This window comes from Xiphophorus couchianus, chromosome 2 (assembly GCF_001444195.1).
Source record: "Xiphophorus couchianus chromosome 2, X_couchianus-1.0, whole genome shotgun sequence".
Classification (NCBI taxonomy): domain Eukaryota; kingdom Metazoa; phylum Chordata; class Actinopteri; order Cyprinodontiformes; family Poeciliidae; genus Xiphophorus; species Xiphophorus couchianus.
In genome coordinates, this window is record NC_040229.1 from 7,166,133 (window position 1) to 7,191,661 (window position 25,529).

The window sequence follows — 25,529 nt, forward strand, 5'->3', positions numbered from 1 at the left end:
TTCAGCACATACTAATAATGCTTATTTTAAGTTTTTTCATTGTAAATATATTAACAGGGCCACACTAAACGGTGGAACAGTTTTTACCTCACAGAAAGAACATTCTGGACTTGAGTATCATCCAGGACATTTCTGTGTAGTTTGCATGTTCTCCATGTCCATGCATTGGTCTGCAGCTTCCTCCTATACAGCCCACATGCTAACACATTAGCCTTAGTGGCTACTCTGAAATGATTCACTTATTCCTGGATTTTTTTAACCGTTAAAGAAAAAGTCTGATTATTCATTAAAAATTAATCTATTTGCAGGTTTTTTCGTACAGCATATCTAAAATTAGGGGTGATATTATACTAGGATTTGATATCAGTCAGTATTAATAATTATTGATTAGATTTTGGTTTTAAATACCTGACTTCATGTCATGGCCTTTTCTGTTTTATCCAGTTTTCTCTTCATCTGTTGTACTCATTTTCTCCTTTCACTCCACAATGTTGTTTTTTACTTTTTATGAGCTGCGGTAGGGAAACCTTAACTGCTGCTGCACAAGTTAGTCAACAGGTTGTTGCTAGGTAACCAGCGAGTGAGTGAGTTGCTAGGTAACCGAAGAGCCATTGAGTTAATTGATACCACCACCAACCTTGCTTAGATGGCTGTGAGTGTTTGAGTAGCTAAAGTCTTTCCTCTGCCTACATCCCCCAGAATGCTGTGCGGTGTTCGGAGTTCAGTCCATACCTACTTTTTGCACCACTTTCAGCAAGTTGCAACCTGTGTTTTCTCTGATTCTTTTTCAGTATCATCCATCGGATACCTTCTTTAGAAGAAAAACTTTTAAAACAAGACAGTTTTAGAAATGTTTACAATCGATTCACTCACCTTTTCTGATTTACCTGAAGGGAGCGTTAGAGAAAGAGTCTCAGAGGAGATTCTTGATGCCTATTGGGAGGAGAGAACTTGACTATTAACTTCTAAAAAATATGCTTAAAATTAAAGGTCATTGTTTTATTTAGTGCAATGCTCTCTGCAGACCCTATTGTTGAAAAAAGAAAAGAACAGAAATTCATTTATTATCCCACATTGGGGAAATTCTGGTGCCATAAAGTGACAGGCAACCAAAGCAAGTAGGTTCACACAAAGATATATAAGACCATATAAAATATGCATCGAAATACAAACTATAAATACATCAGCAGTTTGATAAGTTAGTGTAGTTTCCCTCTGCACATAGTGAGGACAGAAAGTCTTTTAAAAGTCCAGCCATGTTATACTTGGTCTTCTTCAGTGGTATAAATATCCCTGATTTACTTTCACTGGATTCTGCTGAAACACAGAATCTTTCCATGTATGTCTAGTTTCTAATGCAAATATCTTAGGATACTTGAAATAAGACAAAACTAACTTATAAGTAACTTTTCAGCAAGATATAGGAACTTGTTCAGCAGTTCCTTAATATTGATTTAAAAACAAAGTAATAGTTCAACTGGCAGATTATTTTACTTGTAACATTGTTATAAGTGAAATAAATGACTTAAAGGAATTTACTTTATCTTGCTGGAAAGTTACTTGCAAGCTTATTTTGTCTAATTTTAATTATATTAAAACATTTGTAATAGAAACTACACAAAAATACTTGGTAAGATTTTTTGCTTTTCTGTCAAGACGTTGCCTTTATGGATGATAAAAAAACAATTTTTGTTTAAAATAAGCACCATGACTAATTACAGTTTTAACAGTAACTTTAGTTTTGCTAACTATATAAATTCTGTAATACTAGGATGGTAAACATTAAGGTCATTAAGAGCTTATAGAAGATTCATGTCAACATTTTCCAATCCTCCAGCTCAGATCATTATATCCTCCTCCCCTACTTCTTCAAGGATGAAAAATGAAGTGGAACAGGAGGAGAGGAGTTAAAAAAGCGGAAATAATTAGGACCGAGGAGTTGGAAAGGTTGAAAGACAATAGTACCACGAGGAAAGGGAACTGACACACAGGGAAACAGAGTGCAGTGTTGAATTCTTCACAGAGAGGAAGAGGAGGATGCATGACGGAGGGATGAAAGGCGAGTTGGCAGAGGAGAGAGGCAGATAGAGATACCAGGTGACAGAGGAACAGAAAGATGATGGCAGACGGATTTAATGAGGTCTCCCTAGATGTAATCCTGAGCTGTAATTATTCTGCTCTGCTGTCTGCCTGGCTTTACATGCAAGCATGTGCAGCTTCTAACAGCCCTGCTGAAGCAGCCGCAGCAGATTGGCTCCCCTGGCTCTTCATCAGCAGATGACCAAAGCTGGAGCCAGAGGACTCCTCCCTGTCAGAGCCGCAAGATATGAGACTCCTGTGTGCGCTGCCGCCTGGGGAACGCTAGCCTCGCTACATACGACACGCGGCGGCCATATTTAGGTTAAAGCATGTGAGAGGTGAACAAAACTGTTACCTACACACCGACTTAATCTTTACATTTGTACAGTTTCACAGATATTTATATGCTTTTTATCTGTTGCTGCATAAAAATCTGAGCTTTGTGTCACAGATTTCAATATTAGAGTCAATTATTGAGAATGATGGCGATAAACAGTCTAAACAGTTTGAACTGGATCAGCTGCAAATGGATCACTTTTAACACAGTTAACATAGTTAAAAGTGTTAAAAGAGTATTGCTGAAAAACGTATCAAAACATAAGGGTTTCATATTAGTTGATATTGATAATTAATGATTAGTTTTTTGTTTTAAATATCTGAAAAACTCCCAAACTGGCAGGAGGAACCTTTCCTGTTTTATCCTTAGTTTTACTGCATGTTTATGTTTATTATTTTTAAGCAGTTATGGGACACTGTGGCAAAACTTTAAACTGCTGCTGCGCATGTTACTCAACATGTTGTTGCTGGGTAACCAAAGAGTGAGTGAGTTGCTAGGTAACCAAAGAGTGAGTGAGTTGCTAGGTAACCAAAGAGTGAGTGAGTTGCTAAGTAACCAAAGAGTGAGTGAGTTGCTAGGTAACCAAAGAGTGGGTGAGTTGCTAGGTAACCAAAGAGTGGGTGAGTTAGTTGATCCCACTAACTTTGCTTATAGGTTGAGGAGCTAAAGTCTTTCATCTGCCTAAATCCCCCAGAATGCTGTGCGGTTCTGGATCTGTCTTATAGACAGTTATATATTGATATTGATCATACATGTTGTTATTGATTTTTTTTTTTTATCCAGCACTGACGGAGCTTATTTGGTGTAGAATTTAACTCTTCATCAGTCTTAATGAGACAAATGAACAAATGAAACATCTGTAGGTTCAAACCAAAGAGCTGAACCAACAGAATGTGACATTTTCCATCAGTATAACATGAGTGTATCTTCTACAGCTGCATGATGGTGGAAAAAACTAATAATGTGATTTTTTTTCTAACCCTGCAATATATATTACAAAATGGAGAAAATGCAGGAATGTATGATAGTTGACATAATGTCCGCCATCTTGTTGACAATATACCATCACTGATCTTACTTCTTGTCTTGAATGTTGCAAGTATTGTTTTTGCTGTATTTGAGAGTTATTCAGATTGGCTGCACAGTATTAGAATATTTTGCACTGCCAACAATATTGGTAAATATTGCAATGAAAATATCAGTTGCCATATATGCTTATTTTAATTTCTCCTTTTTGCCATCACTCTTTTCCTTTACCATTTTGGACAACATCATTAGTTTCCGAGGTAAAACTCTGTCCAACTGGCTGAATATTACATTAGCATAAAAAAAAATGCAAGTTCATACTTGGTATATACGTAGTTAACAATTCATTATAGTTCAACCAGATCCATGTTTTTATTTGTCTTATGAAATCAGCAATAAGGGGAATTAATAAAGGCTTTATTAAATGTTTTTAGTTTTTTGTAGCAAATTAAAAGTGTAATTTTAGAAGTAATTCCTCTCCTTGCTGTTTTTTCAGTCAGTCTCAGCTCTTGACCTCCAACCCAGTTTATTTTGGATAAAAGTGTTTTTCATCTGAAGTGTCCTCAACCTCAACTACTCTGACTCTTCATCCCACTGTTAAATCTAGAGCTGGAGCAATCAGATATGTTAGTAACGAAGTGCTTTATCAAACGGATATATTTGCTCCACAGCAGGTGTACCCGACCTTTGAAGTCCCCCGCTTACCTCTGCAGCTGAGCAGGCTCACGTATGCATGTTTATCCTGCCCCACCATCTGAAGCCAGTTTTATTATTCCTATGTAAAGTTCTCTAGCCAGGCCACACGGTCACCTTGATGAGTCATCAGGCTGGTTGTAGCCTGGAGTTAAAGGTTAACTCAAGTTTCACTGTGAAACAGATCAACTGAAACAATAAAGTTTGTGATCGTGAGTGAAGCAGTGGTGTAGGACAAGTGTATTATGAAAGAGCGAAAGTGCAAGTGTTGTAAGGTCTGTGTAAATTTCCCTTCGGTCTGTGTGTGTGTCTGCAAGTTCTTTTCTGTTTTCCTGGGATGGACTGGTGAATTGTTAAAGGGAATCCATTGACCAGAAATGGGCACCAGGAACGGAATGATTGGGTAGCGAAACCAAACTCCTTGCTGTGTGGGACAAGAGAGAGCAACCAGGTCCAAATGGACTGAGAGCATTCAGCTCAGGTGGTCCCAGTCAACAACTTGCTCCTAGCCACTCCCACTTTACCTGAAACAGAAAGATGGCTCATCACATTGTGAAGAGGGAGAACAACCTTAAACTTTTACCATCATCTCTTTAAGGAACAGAATCCCTATCTAGAATCCACAACATTTCTTTGACTTAAAATTCATCTAAAAGCTGGGGAGTTCCTCATAAGCTAAACCTTGACAGAAGTCCACCTCCTCAAATTTCCTTCTAAGAACTTGTGAAATTTATGTAAATGATCTAATTTCCTTTCTGAGATTGTTGATGACTCTCAGAGCCTATGGGGCATTTTCTGACTGATGTCTGTACTCCAGTTTGTGTGCAAACCATAAAACAATATCTAAAGCATTCAACACCAGAACTTTGTTCAATCCATAATCTGAACATGTAGAGAGAATGGACAAACTGCAGACCTACCGAGATAGAAGCAGGTCCACCTGACCTGACAGACTGGCTAAGAAAGCAGGTGAAAGCTTGTCTTTAGTTTCTTTTATTAGACACATTTTTTGGATATAAAGGCATACCTGACATGTTTCAATATCAGGCTTCTGTCTTCGGTCGGAGGTGTCAGACTCAGGAGGAAGTGCAGAATCTGTCGATAGGACTGTTAGTGGAATAAAGAAAGGCATTGTTGAAGGAACGGCTTAAATTTTTCTTGTAGTTTGACACGAGGAATGTAGGCAATAATGGAAAACAGGAAGGAGTTGCTTTGGTTAGATGAGACAACACGGTGATGCATGGTACTGACATCAACAGGACCTTTTCTTTAACAGGAAAAGAGAAGCAGTGAAGGAAATGACAATGAATGTGTTGCATACATACAAATTTTAAAAACCTGTCATTTCATTTTGCTCCCACTTCACAATCAAATAAAACCTCATATCATTTACAACTTTCTGTTTTATTGCGATCAGATCTCCATCAGATCAGATCTTAACTTCATTAAGACTCTTTGAAGGTGTACTTTGAACCAGGAACTTGAACTGGACAGCAAACTGGTGTAGGAAAGGCTTGAACAGGAAGACACTGTGGTTTTCCTGTCTCCATATTTTACACCCTTCAGATGACAGATATGCAGAGCACTAAAATCTACTAAGTAATTGTCGACCGTTGTTGGAGACCTGCTGACTCGTGGCTCTGGAAGGCAGACAGTTGGATGTTTCTGGAGCTAAAACAACCATCGATGGGGACACATACGTGTGTGTGTGTGTGTGTAGGATGTTGCTGCTTGACCTGAAGGTGAGAAGACAAGAATGGAGCCAAATGACAGCAGCTGATGCTTGTGCTGCTGTTTGTGGTGGTTAGTCAGTGTGGAGGTGGGGGCCGCACCGCTGATGCCCTCAGCTATAAATAGACCTCTTCTTTCTGATTAGCTCCATCTTATTTCATGCTTTTTTAAGCTCGTTATCACACGTCACATCTTACACCAACTCTTTATTTCACTCCTTGCACCTGCGCTAACATTCTCCTCAACAAACACACACACCTGGTTGTTGCGCAAGTAAATCGCACCTTGCAGCGTTGACAGCCATCGGTCAGCGTGCACTTTGTCATGACCAAGGGCGCTGTCGACATACAGCATGGAGTGAGCGAAAGCACAGCTTAGAGATAAAAGAACCAATCACGGGTTTTTGTGCAAGTGTGTGTGCGGGCGTGTGTGTGCGTGTGTTTGTCAGGACAAACAGTGCCGAGCTAGCAGGGTCTTAGATAAAGACCTAATTGCACAGGGTGGTGTGTGAGCTCTGTGTTTGTGTGTGTTCACTTGAGTAGGTGTGAAGATAAAAATATGAGTGTGGAGGATAATAAGAGGCGGAGAGCAGAGAGCTTCATGCACTTTGTCTTTTCATGTATCTTTGGGTATATTACTCCACATTTTCCTTCAATCTGTACGGTTTCACTCAGAAGAATGGCCAAATTATATATTGAAAGTAAAAACACTTGTCTTGTCAAGTCCTCCTGTAAACAGGGTTTCCCTCAGTGTATCATAAGCCTGACAGGCCACCAGGCTTTTCTTGCCCTCTCCACCACCAGGACAATTGTTGTTTAGTGTTTCTTTTTCACCAGTAACAGTGAACGCCATTTCTTAACACAATAAACACAGGGGGCCGCTGGTGGACTGCTCTAGCTGAACCTGGGCTTAGCAGGTTGTCTGGTGGAAACCCAGAATAAAAATTGAAATATTTAGTCTGTGTGCTTGTAAGGTGGACCTCACCTTTGGACCACAGTTTCCACAGTAAAGCAGAAATTTCAGAAACAGCCATACTGGTCATTTCAACCCTTCTGTATCATTGAAGTCCAGTTAGGGGCAATACATGTGAAAAACTTACTTTCTAGTAAACTCCTCATACTTGCAGTGGACCCCTGCCTATTCGTGGTTCAGGGTTCATTTATTTTTCTGTTTGTAACTCACAAATATCCACCTATTTGTGGATTTTTTTGTAGAGGATATCAAAAATATTCAAAATAAGATACATCTTGGGGAAACTGGAATGCCTATTCAAAATGCTACTTGACAGGCTATTGGCTGGCATTTGCAAAGCAGCCAATCCAGCAGCGCATTTGTTTCTCCAAAGTGTAAAGATCATTTTAAAGAAGTTCACTTCAGTCAAAATGACTAATTGCACAAGGAATCAAAAACAATATGGCTTTCAATAGGCAGGTTTAGGAACTTATTTTCCAATAGGACAACAAAAACTCAAGCCAGATTAGCATCAAAAACCTGACATGCTTTATTAATAATTTTGCTTTACTTTCCTCCTAATTTTGCTGTGTTAAACTGTTGGATAATTTTCTGTTGGATAATGGTTTGGACAATTCGGGAGCTGCAGTAGCTGAGGAGTTAATATTATAAATTGATGTTAATGGTCACAGATAACAGCAGCGTACTTCCTAATCTCATTATTAGAAATTTGACGAGTTTGTCATTTTAAAGTAGACCAAAAGTAGATTTGGAAGAGTTGAGCACCATAAATAGTAGTTATTAAATGTGATTATGGATCACTGACTGGCATTTTCCGTTCAGCCAAACACCTGCTATTCAGCCTCCAGAACGGCAGCCATGTAATAATATCATGGAATAATGCAGTGAGTAAATTACCCATATGTCTGTCTCTCCATCCATCTGTCTGACTCAGTGTGAAGCTAAACTATGTTTCAGGTCACCGTGCAGATTGTGCCAAATTACAAAAAATTACACACACACCCACACACACGCCCACACACACACACACACACACAGGCCAGTTGGGCGCAGGCAGAAGGGCGCTGAGAGTGGGTAATGAGAAAAAGGTCCTTGTGCATGAAAGCTCACGTCAGCATGCCAGCTTGAGACACACACATGCACCCTGACATTAAGCGTGTCAGTAACACCTTCATTAATATTAATATTAAATCATTGTTCAGCTCTTTTGTCACGTGGTGTGACGTGGCTTTATTCTGAGCTAATCAGGGTGACATGATTTACCGTTTGACTTCGAGTCTCTGCAGTTCAACACTGCATGGAGAAAATCTCTTGATTGTACCGTCACTGTGAAAGAACTGAGCTCTTTGGTGTTTTCACTGATGCTTGAAATGATTGATCAGATTCATCATGATAAAGCAATTATTGAAATAATAGTCAACTAATTTAGGGTACAGATTCAAAAAAATTGCTGAAAGAATGTAAGAACTGTAATTAAGCTAAAATTATAGAAGAAATACATACATTGTGCATTTAAGATAATAAAACAATATTTATTTGTAAATATTTTCTACCCAGAACTCTTCAAATTGCAGTTTTAGCTTCATCTGGTTCAAAGTCTTTAAGAAAATTAAGTGCCTTTTGATTAATTAGTAATCCAAAAAATCAGCCCTACCCTGCAGAAAGGGTTGAGTATAGAAGCATTGTTAGAAGTATTTCTTAGCTGCAGATGCATCCTTTTCTACAAATGATCCAGTGTTCACTAATGAATGTTGTTATTGCATTTTAGGCAATAAGATATAATTATTTTTTATTTAATAAAGGAAATGAAACATTTGTTTAGTTGCATCTTTTAATACATTTCTAATATATATATAAAGGCTTAAATGAAAAATCTGAAGACTGTGCCAATTAAAGTTAAAATAATCAATGGTTGCAATGCTACTTGCAGATATTCATTTCTGCGTCCCGAATCATCTCCAGTGGGTATGGAGATTATTTGCAGTGTTTGGAATCATCACACTGTTCATGACCCAGTTTGGGTCGAACCTCAGCTGGCAGACAGTTGCCTTTACATTTGTCTGGAGAATGCAAAATGAGAACAAATCACCAGCCTGCCACCACCATGCTTTGCAGTTGAGTATTTGTCATCCTTGAACGTTAAGATGACTCGATCGTACATCTTATCAACAGCAGAATGTTTGTATTTTAAAGTTTTGTTAGCTTCTTTTTCATCTGACACCAGAAACTCTCTTGGCATTTTCAGCTTAACATACCATTACCTCTGAGGCTGCAGCATCCAATTAGGAGTTTGTCCTTGTTTCACCTCCCCTCTGCAAGGGAAGATGGGAGGCAAAGTTTCAGATTAAGTGGCTGGTTGGCAAGTCATTAAGACATGGGGAGACATGAGTGGGAAGAGTAAAAATTGAGTAGGAGCACCTAGGGAGACGGAGAGACGCAGTTATCATGGCGCCTTTTAATCATGCATGCACTCTGAGGTTTTGCGTGTAATTCTGCTAGTGGAGGAAGCTGTGAACATTATATATAGGAGAAAACTGCAGAGGAACAGAGCTGGTGGTCTGAAGCTGTGATGTAATTCTGAGGGAGGAATGTCTGATTGATCTGAAACATTATGCTGCCAGAGGACAATGCTAACCCCGTCACTGCACACTGCATGCTTCCAACTGTCTGCATGATGCTTCTGCAGAGGTAACCCTTTCATACCCTGAGAAGGAAACTAAAGTTTCATTTGTTACTGTGTAATATCATCTCTGCTGCCTGGATGTAGATATAATGCTACTGGCATTGAACTGTCTTTAGTCAGAGGCCTCTTCAGATTCACTGCAAAACAGACTGCTTTTGGATATTATTCCTGCCCACAGCGTTACCATCCACAACGACTAAAGATGAGTGGATGATATGAGTTATGACACTTCATTTCCCTTTGGGATATAATATATATTTAATTCAATTGAACAAATTCGTTGGTGTAAGTTTTTTAGATTTTTATTTGTGTCATTTTATGCAAAACTTTGTGTCAGACTTCCCATAATATCCGACTAAAATATAATTCTGTGGCATTTATTATAGCAAAACGTGAACAACCTGAAGGGATTATTCTTTTGTAAAGATGGCGGCTGTGCGTGCAGCTTGATTGCAGAAAGAGCTGGCCGGCCTTTAAACTGTTACCAGTTGCCATAGTTACCTGCAGTAATCATGTTGTTTTAGCATTAGAAATATGTTATGCTACCAAATTGGCTTTAGTGACCCATTATTGATCCATAGGTGTTACGTTCAGAGGAGTTGAGATAAAGGCGAGAAAAAATGTCCCAAACTTCAGTCGCTACACATTACTTACAAAGAATATTAAAGCAGTTTTACTTACTGTACGGACAACTTTCAGTGAGATATGTGTTGTCTAAAACTGTAAATCTTCATTAAAATTAAACATGTTTAGCGTGCAAAAGGACAAATGAGTAGTAATATTCCTTTTTTGGTCTCTGTTACTGGAAAAATTAAGATGAAGCAGGTAGCTATCTGAAATTAAAAATGTATCAAACTGAACGGAGGCTGTGTGATGAACTAAAAATAAAACCTCCGACATCTGCAGTCGACCAAACCTGCACCAGGCAAAGAGAGGTGATTGCTGTTTGGTCGATTCTGGCTTGCTTTCTGCAGGTGACATGCACAGTGTAATGGGAGCTGACGCAGCGTGACGTCCACTGATGAGGAGTTCAAAGTAACGATCACCAGTCGTACATTGGTTAGCTTCCATTGGCTAGGTTACCTACCTGCTGATTTCTGCAGGAATAAAAGGCCTATAGTGAAGCACAGTTAATGATTGGGACAATTCATGGTGGCCCAAATGAAGACCAACCCGGTCAGTTTGATAGAGATGGAGAAATGCATCTGGTTGTCTCTTCCTTACGTCCTCATGTGTGGGGACGATGTCCCTCTTAATTGTCTCACAGCGTTCGTCCAACCGGCTTCTGTCTCTTTGCATCGGAGGGGAAGCTTCCTGGTGACCCGTGTTTTGTTCTCTGCTGCCATCTCACCATCATCGCTCGCTGTGTTTGACTTTGTTTGATCGTCTGTCTGCCTGGCTAACCGGGCCGCCGTTCTGTCCGTGTGCTCACTGCAGTGAAAGACATCATGGCATTTGAAACAGCAGGACGCACTGTGTGTCTAAATGTCAGCTAAGCCCATTGGTAATAAACCCTCCCTTACGTCCCAGTGTCTGTGTTTTTCTTTGTCTTTTTGTTATAGTCTTCCACCAATTTATCTCTCTTCTAAAAGAAAAAAACCTTCAAAAATAAAAACTGACTTTCTTGTGTGTTTCTGTCCAGGATCATCCATGAGGACGGTTTTTCTGGTGATGACGTAAAGCAGTACAAGCCTGTCGTTTACAGCAACACCATCCAATCTCTGGCTGCCATCGTCCGCGCCATGGATACGCTGGGCCTGGAGTACGGAGACAAAGAGCACAAGGTCAGAGAAATGCTTTCCAAAACAGATCCGCCGCTCATGAGCTGCAAAACATACGCACCGCTTCCCAAATGTGTTGGCCGGACTTGAACTGCAAACTCAAATGCTTCACAGTCACAACCAAGTCCAGTTTATTTATTTTCATTTCAGCAACAACACAGTCAACGTGCTTTACATCATAAAAACATCGTACCGTCATCAATTGTGAAACAAGCAATAAGATTATATTCAGTCATGTATCATCATCAACTCATCTACACATTAAATATGTGTTTCACTAGTTAAAGGCAACTCTTAACAGGTGGGATTTTTGCTTTTATTTAAAGGAACTCAGTTTTCAGCTGTTTTGCAGTTTTCTGGAAGTTTGTTCCAGATGTGTGGTTCATAGAAGCTGAAAGCTGCTTCTTCATGTTTGGTTCTGGTTCTGGGGATGCAGAGCAGAACCAGAACCAGAAGACCCGAGAGGCCAGGAAGGTTGATACAACAACAGCAGCTCTTTAATGTTTTTTTTTGTTTTTTTTACTGCTAAGCCGTTTATAAACTAACAACAGTAGTTTAAAGTCTATTTTCTCAGTGAAGGACTTTAGAACTGGGGTGATGTGCTCTATCTTGATGGTTTTAGTCAGAACTCCAGCAGCAGCGTTCTGGATAAGCTGCAGATGGAGGATTGACTTTTTAGACAGACTTGTGAAGACGCTGTTGCAGAAATGAATACGACTAAAGATAAACACATTGGACGGGTTTCTGTAGAACTTGCTGAGACATTATTTCTCTAATCCTAAAAATGTTCTTCAGGTGACAGAAGGCCACCTTTGCATTTATCTTTATGTGACTCTGAAGGTTCAGGTCAGAGTTCATCACTACACCACCACTATTTCAGTTTGATTTATAGTTTCTGTAATAACTGAAGCTGTGCTGACTCTAGATCTTTCCTCTTTGGGTCTAAAGATAAAAACTTCTGTTTTGTTTCTGTTCAGCTGGATAAAGTTTTGGATTTAGGATGAATTTGACCCACTAAGCTTTTCCTCCGGTTCCTGACACAGAAACGCACTTCCTGTCTGTCAGCCACCTTGAGTCCAGCTCTTGTAACGGACTCACGTATCAGAGCAGCACACTCCTCTACGCCCTCCACTCTTTGACCTCTTATTACGTCTCTGCAGATTTAATGATTGCTCTGTAATTATCTCTGTCATGGTCAGTGTTGGAGAACACTATCACTAATGCACATATTAACTCATCCTGGTATGTAATGACTTGGTCATCAACTGGTGCTGGAGGGGTTTGTTAATGTTAAACCTCCATAAAACTGCAGGGACGGAGCGGCAACATTAATGATCAATCAGAAGACGGGACAGAGATCACATGACTGAAGCTGTTCAGCAGGGTCAGGTTAATGCTTACTCCACATCATGCAGTTTATAAAGTATTAATCCCTTTGTGAGGTTGATCATGTCTCCTGCTCTTTGTCTGTATAGCAGTAAATTGTTGGTTGTTGGAGCCATTTCTTCTGATATTTGATGTATGTCTCCCAGATGTAAAGGCTAATAGAAAAGGCTGTCAGCCAACTCTGTCATGCAGAATTCCATCTTGTCAGGCTACGTTAGTCCTGCTTCTGCCTTTGCTAAATCCCCACAGCAGGCAAGTTCAACATGTAATACGCTAATTGGGGATTATGTGTCTAATCCAAAGAATAACACCAGTTCTGTCTGAATTTGGAGCAATGGGGTAAAGGTTAATTAACAACGCGCTTAGTTATATCCAACATCTTATCTGTGTTTTGCTGCAACTTTGGTGCTAAAACACTAATAAGCAATCTGTAAAGTCTCAGCTTATAGGAAATAAACTTTGAGTTTTCTCCATTTAAATGGCCAGAGCACAATATTGTGGGAAAGTTTTCACAGAGGCTGTTCAACAGATAACGTTATACCTTTACAATTAAGCAAATTTATCTTTCAGTTGATTTTGACTTCAAACACATACAAAATAGTATTTGAAGCGCCAGCATTAGGCAAACAAATAAAGGAAAATCATTCTTTTATTTGGACAGAGACAGATTTACATCATGTATTCAGCTCTCATTTTTTTATTTGTAAATTTATCTACATTTAATCCCAAAATGAATCAGATTTTATTGATCTAAGAAGTTTGTGTCTCATTGCAGAAGAGATACAACAACAAAGGAGCATCAACAAGAAAAAATCAGCTTTTATCCACATTTTATTAAAAATGGCATGTTGAAAAATACACCCTTCTTAGCTGAAAGGTCTGTCTTTGAAGCTGTAAGGTCTCCATTCCATTACCATAAACTGTAGTTCCCTTCACAGATTATCTATTAGCTTCAAGTCAGGACTCTGAAGAGTCAAATCTAAAGATGAGTTTGAGCCTTTTACCTGCCAGAGGTGTGAATAACTTCGAACAGCTCCATAAAACTTGCAGTGAACTGAAATGAGTCAAAAACATTTCATTGTGAGTGAATGAATATTTGTTCCTCAGTTCATTTCCAGTCACTGCCAGATCATTGTCCTGAGTTCCTGTTCTGCTGTCTGCCACAAGCCTCTGAATAGTTTTTTTTTTTTTCATTTTTGCACCATAAACCATTAACCTGCTGATTGCACGTTACTATCATGGTTGGTTCTGCATTTGGGTTCTCCTTCTGCAGCTACGGTTCACACAACGAACACTCTGCTACTGGCTTTAACCTCTTTCAAAGGCACAGAATATTTTTACTCACAGCCAAGCTATTGATGTTCACTGCTGAGATGAAATAACAATACGCCTATTGATTAAGATAATATATCCGTGTGTGTGTTGGAGTGCTTGGTACACATCGGCATTGCGTTTCCTATAAGAGGTGACGGCTTCAACTTTAAACCTAATGGACTGCTGCTGGTGTGTGTGTGTGTGTGTATGTAGGTGTGTGTGTGGCACTGCATTATGTTGTTAAATCCTGACATTTGAAAATATTGGATTGTAAACTGCAGAGAAATACTCTAAACGGTTATAAGAATCGACCTCTGACTAAGGAAGATGGTTACTTTGATTTTGTTGTTGCATCATTTCATTTGGTGGGATGTAAAAATAAGTCGGTCCCCGATGTCGAGTATCTGAAGGTGAAGACTATTAAGTTTTCTCCACAGGGGCTTCATGTTTTTTTATTTCCACCGCCTGAAGGCCTTGCTCCTGAAACCTTGAAGGATGCAGAACAGCCCTGTTTCGTGCGCTTTACTCGAACTCCAGACCATTTATCCAGAAAGTCCTGTTCATTTGGGGAGGTGTGAATGCTAATCGAACTCTGATGCGGACTAAAAAAGAAATGATTTGGTTCATCAGAATGTAGCTTGAGACCACTGGTCTGAGTCTTTCTCATGCAGAAAGAAAAAACTTTGTCAATACTCCACTGTTGGAAAATTGATTCCAATCGTGGTGCTTCCATTAAATAAGAGACACAATTAGAGTCACATGTAAATAAGTTTGTTCATGAAATGCATCATTAAAACGTGATGTGGCTTCATCCTCTATACACTTCCTGCCTACCTCTTCATATTTTCTGCCAGAAGTAACATTCGGCTGTTGATCAAAAAAGTGTTTTTGTTGCAATTTTGAAAAATAAAAACACACAAAAAACAAAAAAACATTTCATCCTAACTTTTTATTGAAAAACAAGTTGTTTTTTAATTGACGTGTTTCCATTGAGTCATGGTCAATGGAAACATGGCTAGAGAAATGCAGAGATCCATGATGTGGTGAAATACATGAGAGGATGAAGGCAGATGATCTAAAAGTAGAAGCATTTTAGGAGACAGTGGACATTAGACAGACAGAAGGACACAGTGAGCTTTGTGTAAACTACAGTCTACACCTCACTTCCCCACCAAGGGACCAGACACACCGACTCCTATAAAGCACCAGGAGGGGGTGTGCGTGTGTGTGTGTGTGCATAAACACACCTTTCCTTATATTAAATAATCTTTTTTTAGTTTTTCAGGATGGCACTGATTGCTACCTTTGGCGCTCGCTCTCACCTCATCTTCTGTTAGCACCGCACCCACCCACCCCATCTGCTCCCGTGGCCTTCGCTGGTTGCTGTGGCAACCTGGTGTTTTGCCTTGCTCTCAACACATTCCGCAAGCTTGTGTCCAAGGGCGGTGTGACACACACACACGCGCGCCCGCGCAGTGACAGCAGGCCTGAAATAGACTGTGCTGCCACTGCCGTATGAAGCTTTGAGCACTTTTCACTCAGGCCTGAAGATATGAGCCACTTCACAGCATGTGGGAGCATCTCTCTGGATGCTCCTGCAGTGACCTGTTCAGTTCAGCTTTGGCTTTTCATTGCTTCTTTTCCAATAATGCAACAAGATTTGGTCACACACTGCAAAAATGCAAAATCTTACCAAATATTTTTTGTCTAACTTCTAGTGCAAATATCTTAGTATGTTTAAAAGAAGACAAAACAAACTTACAAGTAACTTTTCAGCATTGTACAGTAGCTTGGTTTTAGTCAATAATTCCTTAATATTGATGAAAAGATCTTAGTTTCTTTGGCATGAAGAAAATGTCTTAATGATATAATACTTAACTTAAAATCCTATATCTTGCTGAAAAGTTACCTGTAAGTTAGATTTTGTCTTATTTCAAGTTTAGTAAGATACTTGCACTACAAATTAAACCAAAGCTACTTGGTAAGACATGCAATGTTTTTGCAATGTCTTTTGAGCCAAATGTTTATAGTGGCCTCCACTTTTACCAAAAGACCTTTGCTCAGATGTCTGGTTCATAGCGAGAGGAATGGATGTTTCCATTAGAGGGAAGCTACATGTTGGTAGTTGTTGGCACTGTTGTCTTTCTGTGAGAAGGTTCTGGGTTCAAATCCCAGCTTGAGATCTTTCTGGATGAAGTTGCATGTTCTGCCCATCAATTCTTGAACTGTCTAAAATCTAAAACATGACTTTAAATTGCTTTCAAGTGTGTATGCATGTCTGTTTGTCCACTTTTTGGTGGCCCCATATCTCATGGATACATTGTGATGCTATTAATGTTTGTTGTTTTTTTATTAAGAAATATTAACCATAAAATAATAAAGCCTGCTGCTTGTTGGTAGAGAGCAAAGCACACAGTGTGTCTGTAACATTTATCGGATTTCTGCTAAACTCCAAAAACCAACATGGGTTAATAAACATGATGTTTATTGAGTTTTCAGGTCATATGCTTTTAAAAAGAAGGAAAAACTTTAAATTTTATAGTTTTGAGCTGCTGACCCCTTTATCACCAGATCAAGCAGATAAAGGGAACAGTGGTCTAATAAATCTCAACCTTATGCTGGTTGGTTGGTGTATCTATCACATGGTGATAATGAGAAAAATAAAATTAATGATTTAAGATACTGTTCTGTCAGAATGTTAAAATGTGTAGAAACCTCTAAACTGTCTCTGGGATTATGACACCATGATGGATTTGCAGATTAATAAAAAAATGGCTGCATGAAATCTTCCAAAAACAATCGCGATAAAGTATTTAATCGACTGAGATCAGATCAGCTTTTCCAACACAGTGATCATGCTGCATTGACAACAAACTACCTCAGGGAGTTAGATCCTCCTCATTAATTATTTAGCCCTGCTATTTCCAGCTAAAGTGTATCTACAGCTTGACTTTCATACCTGCTAAAATTTCAGGTTTAGACCAGATGTTGCTCATCTTTGTTGTTTATGGATAACTGAGACATGAATTGGTTTTGTTTACGACCGAAAGGTGCTTAGTAAGAGGAGAGAGGTTGAACCGTGGGATGTGACCTGTTAGATTTATGTACTTTTACAGTGGACATTTTATTTACTCATTATAGAATAGAATAGAAATATTCTTTTAAGTCACACAGGATGACACAGTGGAGAAATTCAGGTATAGCATCAGATTTTAGGCATATAGATTCACACAAAAGATAAAAAATAATGAAAACAAACAAAAATAAATTAGGAATAATGACGTGCCATACAGTAAGGACAAAATAACGTAAAAATATTAGAAATGACAACCTCCAATCCAAGGGATGTGGAACTTTAAAAAAAATTGCATACACATCTGTGTATTGAAAAGCAATAAACTATTTCCAATATATGAAAAATATAAATTGTGCAATCTTTACTTGTATTAAATAAATATGTTTTTTGTAAATTTGATTTTTTAGGAAATCATGGCTGACCTTTCTTCCACCTCTGCAGAGCTTCACTTTATTTTTTTGCTCTGACTTTTCTGAAAGCACCAAGACCTCTTAAGAGTTCGCCTGAAGCCATCCTTTGTCAGCTGTTTAGCGAGTCTCTGCATTACTGATGGGTTAACCTTTAAATCCATTTTCCATATAGGAATTGCTTCAGTGGATTCAGACAAAGCTGGAGAGATGGCAGTATGTGTGTGTCTGTATTAGATGTTCGGTGCTTGTTGGGCAGTTGCGGTAAAGATCCGGTTCTTCTATCGCTCATAAACAGAGAATAAATGGCACTAAGTTTCACATGTCATTTAACAAAGCAACTCCACCAGAGTTTGTTTAGTTCCCCAAAATGTCTGCAGTTCATATTCCACTAAGAACAAAGTGTAAGATTTGAAAAAGGAAATAAACAATGCAACTTCTTTTGAACTAAAGCACAAATACTTTGGAGAAACACTCACCATTTCTACTGACTCTTGAAGACAGAGAGGCTGCACCATAAGGGGGGAGATGGGATGAACAGACTGATGGAATGAAGCGATGCACCGGCCAGAAAGCAGGCCAACCGGCTGGCCTGTTGTTGTGGAAACAGATTATTCTGAAGATTCGTTTGTGTGTGTCTGGATGAGTTTTAGGTTTGACATCCTTCCTTAAAATCCTTTCTGCTCATTAAAAGTATGACTCCCTCCTTCTGAACACCCCAACTTTGGTTCCTAAATATTAATCTACACTTCAACAGTTTAACCAGGATACCATAGTGTCTGAAATTTTTTTCTTACTATTGATGTGTTTCATAGAGGTGGCAAACAGACTTTTTAAATCTCTAAGCTTCCCTTTGAGTCACCAACTCAAAACCTTTCTTTGTTTATAAAGAAAGTTTTGCTTTTAATCACTAACAAAAGAAATTGGCCAATGAAACTCTGTCAAGCTAATATGTGACAAGCAGGAATGGCTGACAAGCAAAAGCATTTGACCAAACTGGGAATCCTGGATGCTGGTTCAAGAGATTGCCAAAGGTGAAGTCAGAAAGATAAACCTGGTCATTGATGGTGGTAGAAACAGTTTTCACTGAAGGCATGAGCGCTACAAAATCTATAGATCAAAAGACAGAGAAGAAAAAAAGTCTTACACGCACTTTAAGACAAATGCAGTTCATATCCAGAGACCTGACAATCTAATCCAATACTGTAGATGGTTATTGTATACACATATACATATTCAGTTGTTTACAATACTTGATGAAAACCATTTGTTTAAGAAAGCTCAACCATTGTGGAGGAATTTATAATGATTAATGATTGAATGATACAGTTGGAACTTAAACAACATTTGAATGATATATTTTGGATAATTAAAGTTTGGTACGTAGAGGAGCTGGTAGAGCATCAGCTGCTTCCGCCATGCTCTTTTTGGGGGAAAAACTTTAACCTAAAAGCTGATGGTGATGGGATGAGAGAACTTTCTGGTTCTGTTGTTGATTTCTAGAAATATTTATTTCAGAGAAGATGGCTGACTGTCTAGCTTCACCTACACAAAATATATAAAAATGGGTTTGGAACAATGCCCTGTGGTGCTCCTGTACTAGAGACTCTTAACATCTTGAGTTTGGGACTAAAAGCAGACTCCTGGGAAGCTCAGTGGGAAACGTTGTGAGTTCAATTCCAGCATTCTCATTTTATGTGTAGGTGTGCTCCTGGGCAAGGCACTAAACCCCAAATTATCTACCGATCAGAGCATGAATGTGTTTCTATTGTAAAGCTGCAGTGATGAGAAACAATGACCAGAAAAACACTGTATAAAATTACATTATTTACCTTGTTGGGGTAAATATTCTGTGATTTATCATAAATGTGGAGAAGTTGAGGGTCTGATGTTAAATTTGTTAAATTTGTCCTTTGAGTTCTGCAAGACCAAAGATCATTTAGTTGTTCCCACTTCTTGGATAAATATTTTTTATTTTATTTTATGCCTATTAATTAATTATTGATCAATAATGAAAGGATTATAAATGTACATTTCAGGAAATGACAAACTTTCAGATTTTAGCTGTTTTGATCAAGGTGAGCTGAAAAATGTTTGATACATTTTCCACAACAAGATTAAGACTCAAATAAAAATGGCTCCTAATGTTAATCAGAGTAGAAATCAACTGGGGTTTACCTGATTAAATAAAGGAAAATAACCTTTTAGGTTGTAGCTCATCACACCTGGTGTGTGTGCGTGAGTGTGGGGGTGTGAGGGGTGTGGGAGTGTGCATCTGTACCAGGTTTTTATATGGTTGTGGGAACCTATTTCTGTCTACAATGTGGGGTTATGGGGACCATTGCTCCTTGTGAGGACATTTTCTTGGTCCCCATGATGGTTAGGTTTAGGGTAAAGGTTAAGGTAAGGGTTAGGGTCAGGATTATTGTAAGGGTTAGGCTGTGGAAATTAATGTAAGTCAATGTGAAGTCCCCACAAGTGATGCAAACACGACGGGTGTGTGTGTGTGTGATAGATCCTTTCCAACCAGGTTAAGAAGGTCACCATGTAGACTGAGCTTTTTATGCACTCACACACACTCCCAATCCAATGTTTGAAGCTTGTTGGCGTGTTTTTTGGAGTGTGTGTGTTGCTGTTTGAAGTCCTGTGCTCTCTTTGATGCCGCCCCCTACTTTCCACCTTTATTTTCAGCATCATCCCATCGTCTCTCCGCCTCCTCGGTCTGTAATTCCTGTTTTTTCCTTTTCTTTCCTCCTTTATCGTGTTTCTCATCTTTTTTTCCTCCTGTTTTGACTTCCTGTTCTGTCTTTTTTCAGCCATTGTCATTTAATGTCTTGTCTTTTGGCAGGTTGGTGCAGCTGAGAGTTATTTCCTCAGATTTCCAGCAGTCATCTTTTGGACTTTCTATTCCCATAGCTCCGCAGATGGGAGGTGACGGGCTGGAATGAACTGCCTCAGTTTGAAGCCCTGGAGTGATGAGGAGTGATTTACTCAAAGATACACACATTGTGGATTTTAGAGGATAAAAATAGTGAACCACAGAGCAAGAACAGAGAGAATTTTTGGCATTGTTGGAGTCAGATTGTCAGAAATGAAATGTATCCTAGCAACAGGGAGGACTGTGATCCTACACCTGAGATCAGCGATGCTGGTTTTATCAGTGTTGTCTTTGTTCCATTGTTGCTGCAGCTTAGGGTCTAAAACTGCAAGTTTTTTATTTTTACTTCAGCATTTCTCTGATGAAGCTTTCCCAGCTCAGTTCCACTGTTCCCAGTTTCTGTTCCCTCTTCTCCTCTGACTGGCTGGCTCCGCCCCCCGCTCTCAGTCCTGCTGCCATGCTCTCTCTTCTTCCTCAGTCCAAAGACTTGTATGTTTTATGATCTGGACTGCCTGCTGCTGTGAATGTTGGTGTGTGTGTGTGTGTGTGGGTGTGTGTGTGTGTGTGTGTGTGCGTGTGTGTGTGTGTGTGTGTGTGTGTGTGTGTGTGTGCCAGTCACTGTGATAGCCTGCCAACCAGTACAAACTGGGATGAAATCGAGCATTCTGCCAACTCTGCTGGTAAGCAACTCAGGAAATGGATGAAAGAAGTAAATTAAAGCAATCATTTGGTTCTCTTTTATAATGCATCTTTTACATCTTTAAGTCCTCAGAAAAACCCTAAAATTAGATTCTTGAAAACCTGAGGAGCTGATTTTGACAACAAAAAACAAAATACGTAATTTCAATGGATAAAAATGTAAATTTTATCCACCCAAAAACATGCATTTGATGTTGTTAGGTGGGAGGAAAGAAGCTGGACCAAAGCAACATCATTTACTTTTAAAAACCAATGTTTACCTCCGTTTCAAACAAATAGTTATCAAAAGTTTTGATTATGGTCTTTGAATTATTAATGTGAATATGTTTGAAACAAACTGACTGAAATTTAGAAACTGAGGTGATAAATGGGTCATAATATTCTAATATTCTCTTAATTTACAAGTTGACAACATTTTTTGATTGGAATAAAGGTTTTATTAAAATATTTAGCATATTTTATGTTTCTGCAGCACTGGTGACTCACATTGTGACATTATGTGTGTATATATGACAGCGCGGCTGTATTACTCATCGAGTTGCTCATTTGCATGAAAGCATTTAAAGCAGTGGGATGATTGAAGCGATGCACCTGACAGGATCATTTCTGCGTCTGAAGCAGAGGTCAGAGTCGCTCTGAGATCCACTCACTCAGCTGCAGCCGCCTGTTTTAGTGCTTTCCCTTCTGTTTGTGTGTCGGTGAACCAGCAGTGCATTTAAATAGGAAAGCCTGTCAAAGTGCATAACATCAGGAAGATTCAGAGTGGAGCCTTAAGGGAAGAAAACACACACTCACACCCTCGTACAACCAGTCCAGAAATCGCCTGGTAGCATCTTTCTCACTCTCTCTCTGTTTCTCTCTCTATCTCACACACACACGCAAACACACAGGTGTAAGTCACAGCCTGACTCCCTCAGCAACCAGACTGGTGCTGCCAGCATCACATGACAGGCACATGGACCCGTCGAGCCACAACACCCCACTAAGAACAGAACCATGATTCCTGGTTTCTGTCGTCCACGGTTACCAAGGCTGTCGATCACGGATGCTGGTTTGCAAAACACTTTAGAATGTGCAATAACAAATTTTAAATCTATAAAAAACAAATCACATGCAGAGACAGAAGGAAATATAGCTGTCATGATAGTGCTGCAAAATAAGATCGCATAGTAAAAAAATAAGTGTTTTTTTATAACCTGACTTACGAGCGTCAGTTATGTTACTATCTCTACTCATAGTCATATATTTAAATTCACATTAATTTTGTCTATTTATATGATGCACCCCAATAATCAAACGACTCCGGTTTAGTTTCAGTCATATTCCCTTTCAAACACAGTTCATTTAATTCCCTCCAGCTCCATCCACTCACAACTCACAATCAGATGCCCTGCGGACAAAAATGCTAATAAAGTCTTTTTTCCTGCTGATTTTTGGTCACTAGAAGAACAAATTGTAAATTTCCTGGCATGCATTCTTTTGTGACTTTTGCAATTCATTCAATTTTCATACTTCTTGGTTTCCGACCCACAAAACACCAGCAGCAGAGACTTCGGCAACAACTGACTGATGGGTACAAACATCGATTAAAAAGTCTATTAAAGAAGAGCGTGGTCACAATACTAACTGACTCAACAGTCAGTGTTGAGTCCCACATTAGTGTTTGACCACACTAGTATGTAGCCAGAGGAGAAGATGCCATTTTTGTGGTTTTGTATCTTTCTCCCATGCATTTATGAGGCCTTTGTTTGCTAAATAGACAATTTGCTATATTTCCAATGTGTTAAATCATCCGATCTAATAAACATCAAGCTAAAGTTTATAGCAGAATGAGCTGTTTGGCATTTGCAGAGAAAATTCTGCAAGTTTTTCATGATCACAACCAACATTTTAAACATTACTGCTAAACCCCCAAAATGCTTAAGTTCATGGAGAGCAGTGAGAAAGCTGGTGTGATGAAAGTCACAAACATGCCTGTGATCAGTCATAAAGACACCCCCATTTATGAGTCTAATAGAGGAGGTTTTTTGAAAGGTGCATGCAGACATCAGGGACTTGGTTCTCAGGTGCTCAGAGGCAGAAAGACAACAAAACTTCAGTCTCACGAGAGAAGGAAGAGGGAGCAATGGAGAGGAGGACAGAGACATGAATTATTCTCCCTAAGGTGGAAAAATGATGAAAGAAGTGGATGGAGAGAAGAAAAGACCAAGGAGATGGTCTTCTGGGGTTAGTGTGCTGACACACAATGCTACAACGCTACGTCCCTGTGAGCGTTTGGAGAGAGAGGATCAGGTTAAGAGAGCCTGAATTCCTGTTTCCTTCCCTCTGCTAAAGAGCAGAATATCATCACTTTCTGCTTTGCTTTAATGACAAATAAAGCATGATGCTGTTTCCCAATGCGTGCACACTTAAGGTGCAGCGACACAAAATCCCAGCCTTGAACCGTTTGCATTAAGTTAAGCTTCATTCCCTGCAGACATCCATGTAGGAAAAAAAATAGAACATGACCAAAGCAGCAGGATTAAGTTTATCTGTTGCTGCCTTGGAGCTGCTTGCTAATAATTAGTAAATTCTGTTCACAAGGTCTTCCTAACGCCGCTGGAATTCAAATGGAAACTATTTGTAGCGTTCATTGTGAACTGATATTCCTGCATTGTTGTTGCTGTCGACCAGCCGCTGGTGGAGCTAATCAGGCCAGGCTAAAAATAGTCGCCTACCTTTAAGATGCATGCAGAATTTTCATCATGTGAAGCCTACAGTCAGTAGAGCTTTCATGGGTTTCACTGGTGTATCATTTAGCCATGGTGGTAAAATGACCAGACTTGTGGTTCCACCAGAACAACTTTTACCACAGCACACATCTGAATGTCTATGCCAAGATGGATCGAATCACAAAGATTACAAAATCCTTTTATGAGGGAGATTTCCATTGCATCTGACAAATTCTCAATGGCTTTTAAATCTGAGGACCTGTCAGTTCCTAGCCTGGTAAAAACCAGCCCATTGTCCCTTGATTGGTTGGCTACCTATATGTCTGAGCAAGCAGTTGAACAGATGTAGCTTATAGTGAGTGCAGATGTGTTATCTACTTCCATCCATCCATTTTCTGTACACCCTTGTCCCTACTGGGGTGCTGGTGCCTATCTCCAGCGAACGTTTCAGGCTCCCTGGACAGGTCATCAGTCTGTCGCAGGGCAGTTATCTAGTTCCATACCTAAGATATCTTACCAAATGGACTTTAAAGTGTTTTGTTGTTGCAGTTTAATGAAAGGCCTTCTCTTTCCCCAAACATTATGGATCTTCCTTTGGTTTCCACATGCAACGCTGTGATAATCATCCTCTTGTTTACATGCTGGTGAGCTTCCTTGGATCGCTTTGGGAATGATCTAACGGCTGCAGATGTGAAGCAGCCCACAGGAGTTACGGATGTACTGATTCTAAAATTCGGCCATTTAACAAGTGGTTTGTGTGTAAAAATCACTTAGATGCTCAACTCACTCAGACAGTTCACCTGCATAGTGATATAGCCAACCCTTCTCAGCCGCATTGTGTAACAACATACATTTTCATTATGTCAGCAGTCTTAGTTTTATGATTGTCAAAAAAACATTTCTACAATTAAACAATATAGCCAACTGAAAAAATACTTTAAAAGTAGGAATGTAAACAATTTTAAGTTGAATAATTGTTTATTAAATTAAAATTTGTTGCAATTGATTAACTAATAACGTTCACTTAGTCCGTTTAGTGTTGTAGCGTGGCCACCATCCAGAAGAGGGCACTTCTGGTCATCCTTAAGTGGAACCAGTTGATACAGAAATAAAGATGGCAGGCCCATTTCAGTGCAGAAAAGAGAAATGGTTAAAAATGGTTTATTCAGTTAATATTTAATAGAGCTGACACAAAATAATGTTGAGATGCTATTGTTTTTTCTTTCTGTACCACGTTATGTAAAGACGGTTGTCCCTCTTGATACCAGAAAAAACTTTGTTTTTTAAGAAAATGGCTGCTTATCAATTAATCGGTAAGATTAATCAACTTTAGATCAACTCATTAATTGATAGCTTGAGTCCCTATTTAGAAGTTAAACAAAATGTTTTATTGTATTGTACTGAATAATTTTTTGAAGTGTGATTTAGTGATGGCCGGTCCCTCTGTAAGTCTAGAGGTGTCGGTTATTTCTCCTCCTCTTCCAACCCGGATGTGACCCCTGGAGGAAACTTCAAACAAACCACAGCAGTTTTCCGTCAGTTTTCCGGCGGCTCGTGCCAGCGGGATGTCAGATGAGCTCTGATAAATGCTGAATGGTAACTCTAGTGTTCCTCTGGGCATGCTTTCAAGACAAACTACTGACAGGGATTTTTCATAACAACCCCCCCAACGCCAATCTGCAGCCATGCCAGGCCGCGCATTCCCCATAACTCTGAGGATAGGAATTCCTCCAGCTGCCAGCGCAGCGAGTGAAGC

At 39.3% G+C, this 25,529-nt stretch overlaps 1 protein-coding gene across 2 annotated transcripts in view; it reads left to right on the plus strand.

Annotated features, from left to right (window-relative positions):
• LOC114152855 (guanine nucleotide-binding protein G(o) subunit alpha) overlaps nucleotides 1-25,529 on the plus strand; it is a 110,920-nt gene that overhangs the window by 14,687 nt on the left and 70,704 nt on the right. For both annotated transcript variants that reach the window (XM_028030960.1, XM_028030951.1), the window contains exon 3: nucleotides 11,164-11,305. In XM_028030960.1, coding sequence (XP_027886761.1) covers nucleotides 11,164-11,305 — 142 coding nt within the window. The remainder of the gene's footprint in view (nucleotides 1-11,163; nucleotides 11,306-25,529) is intronic.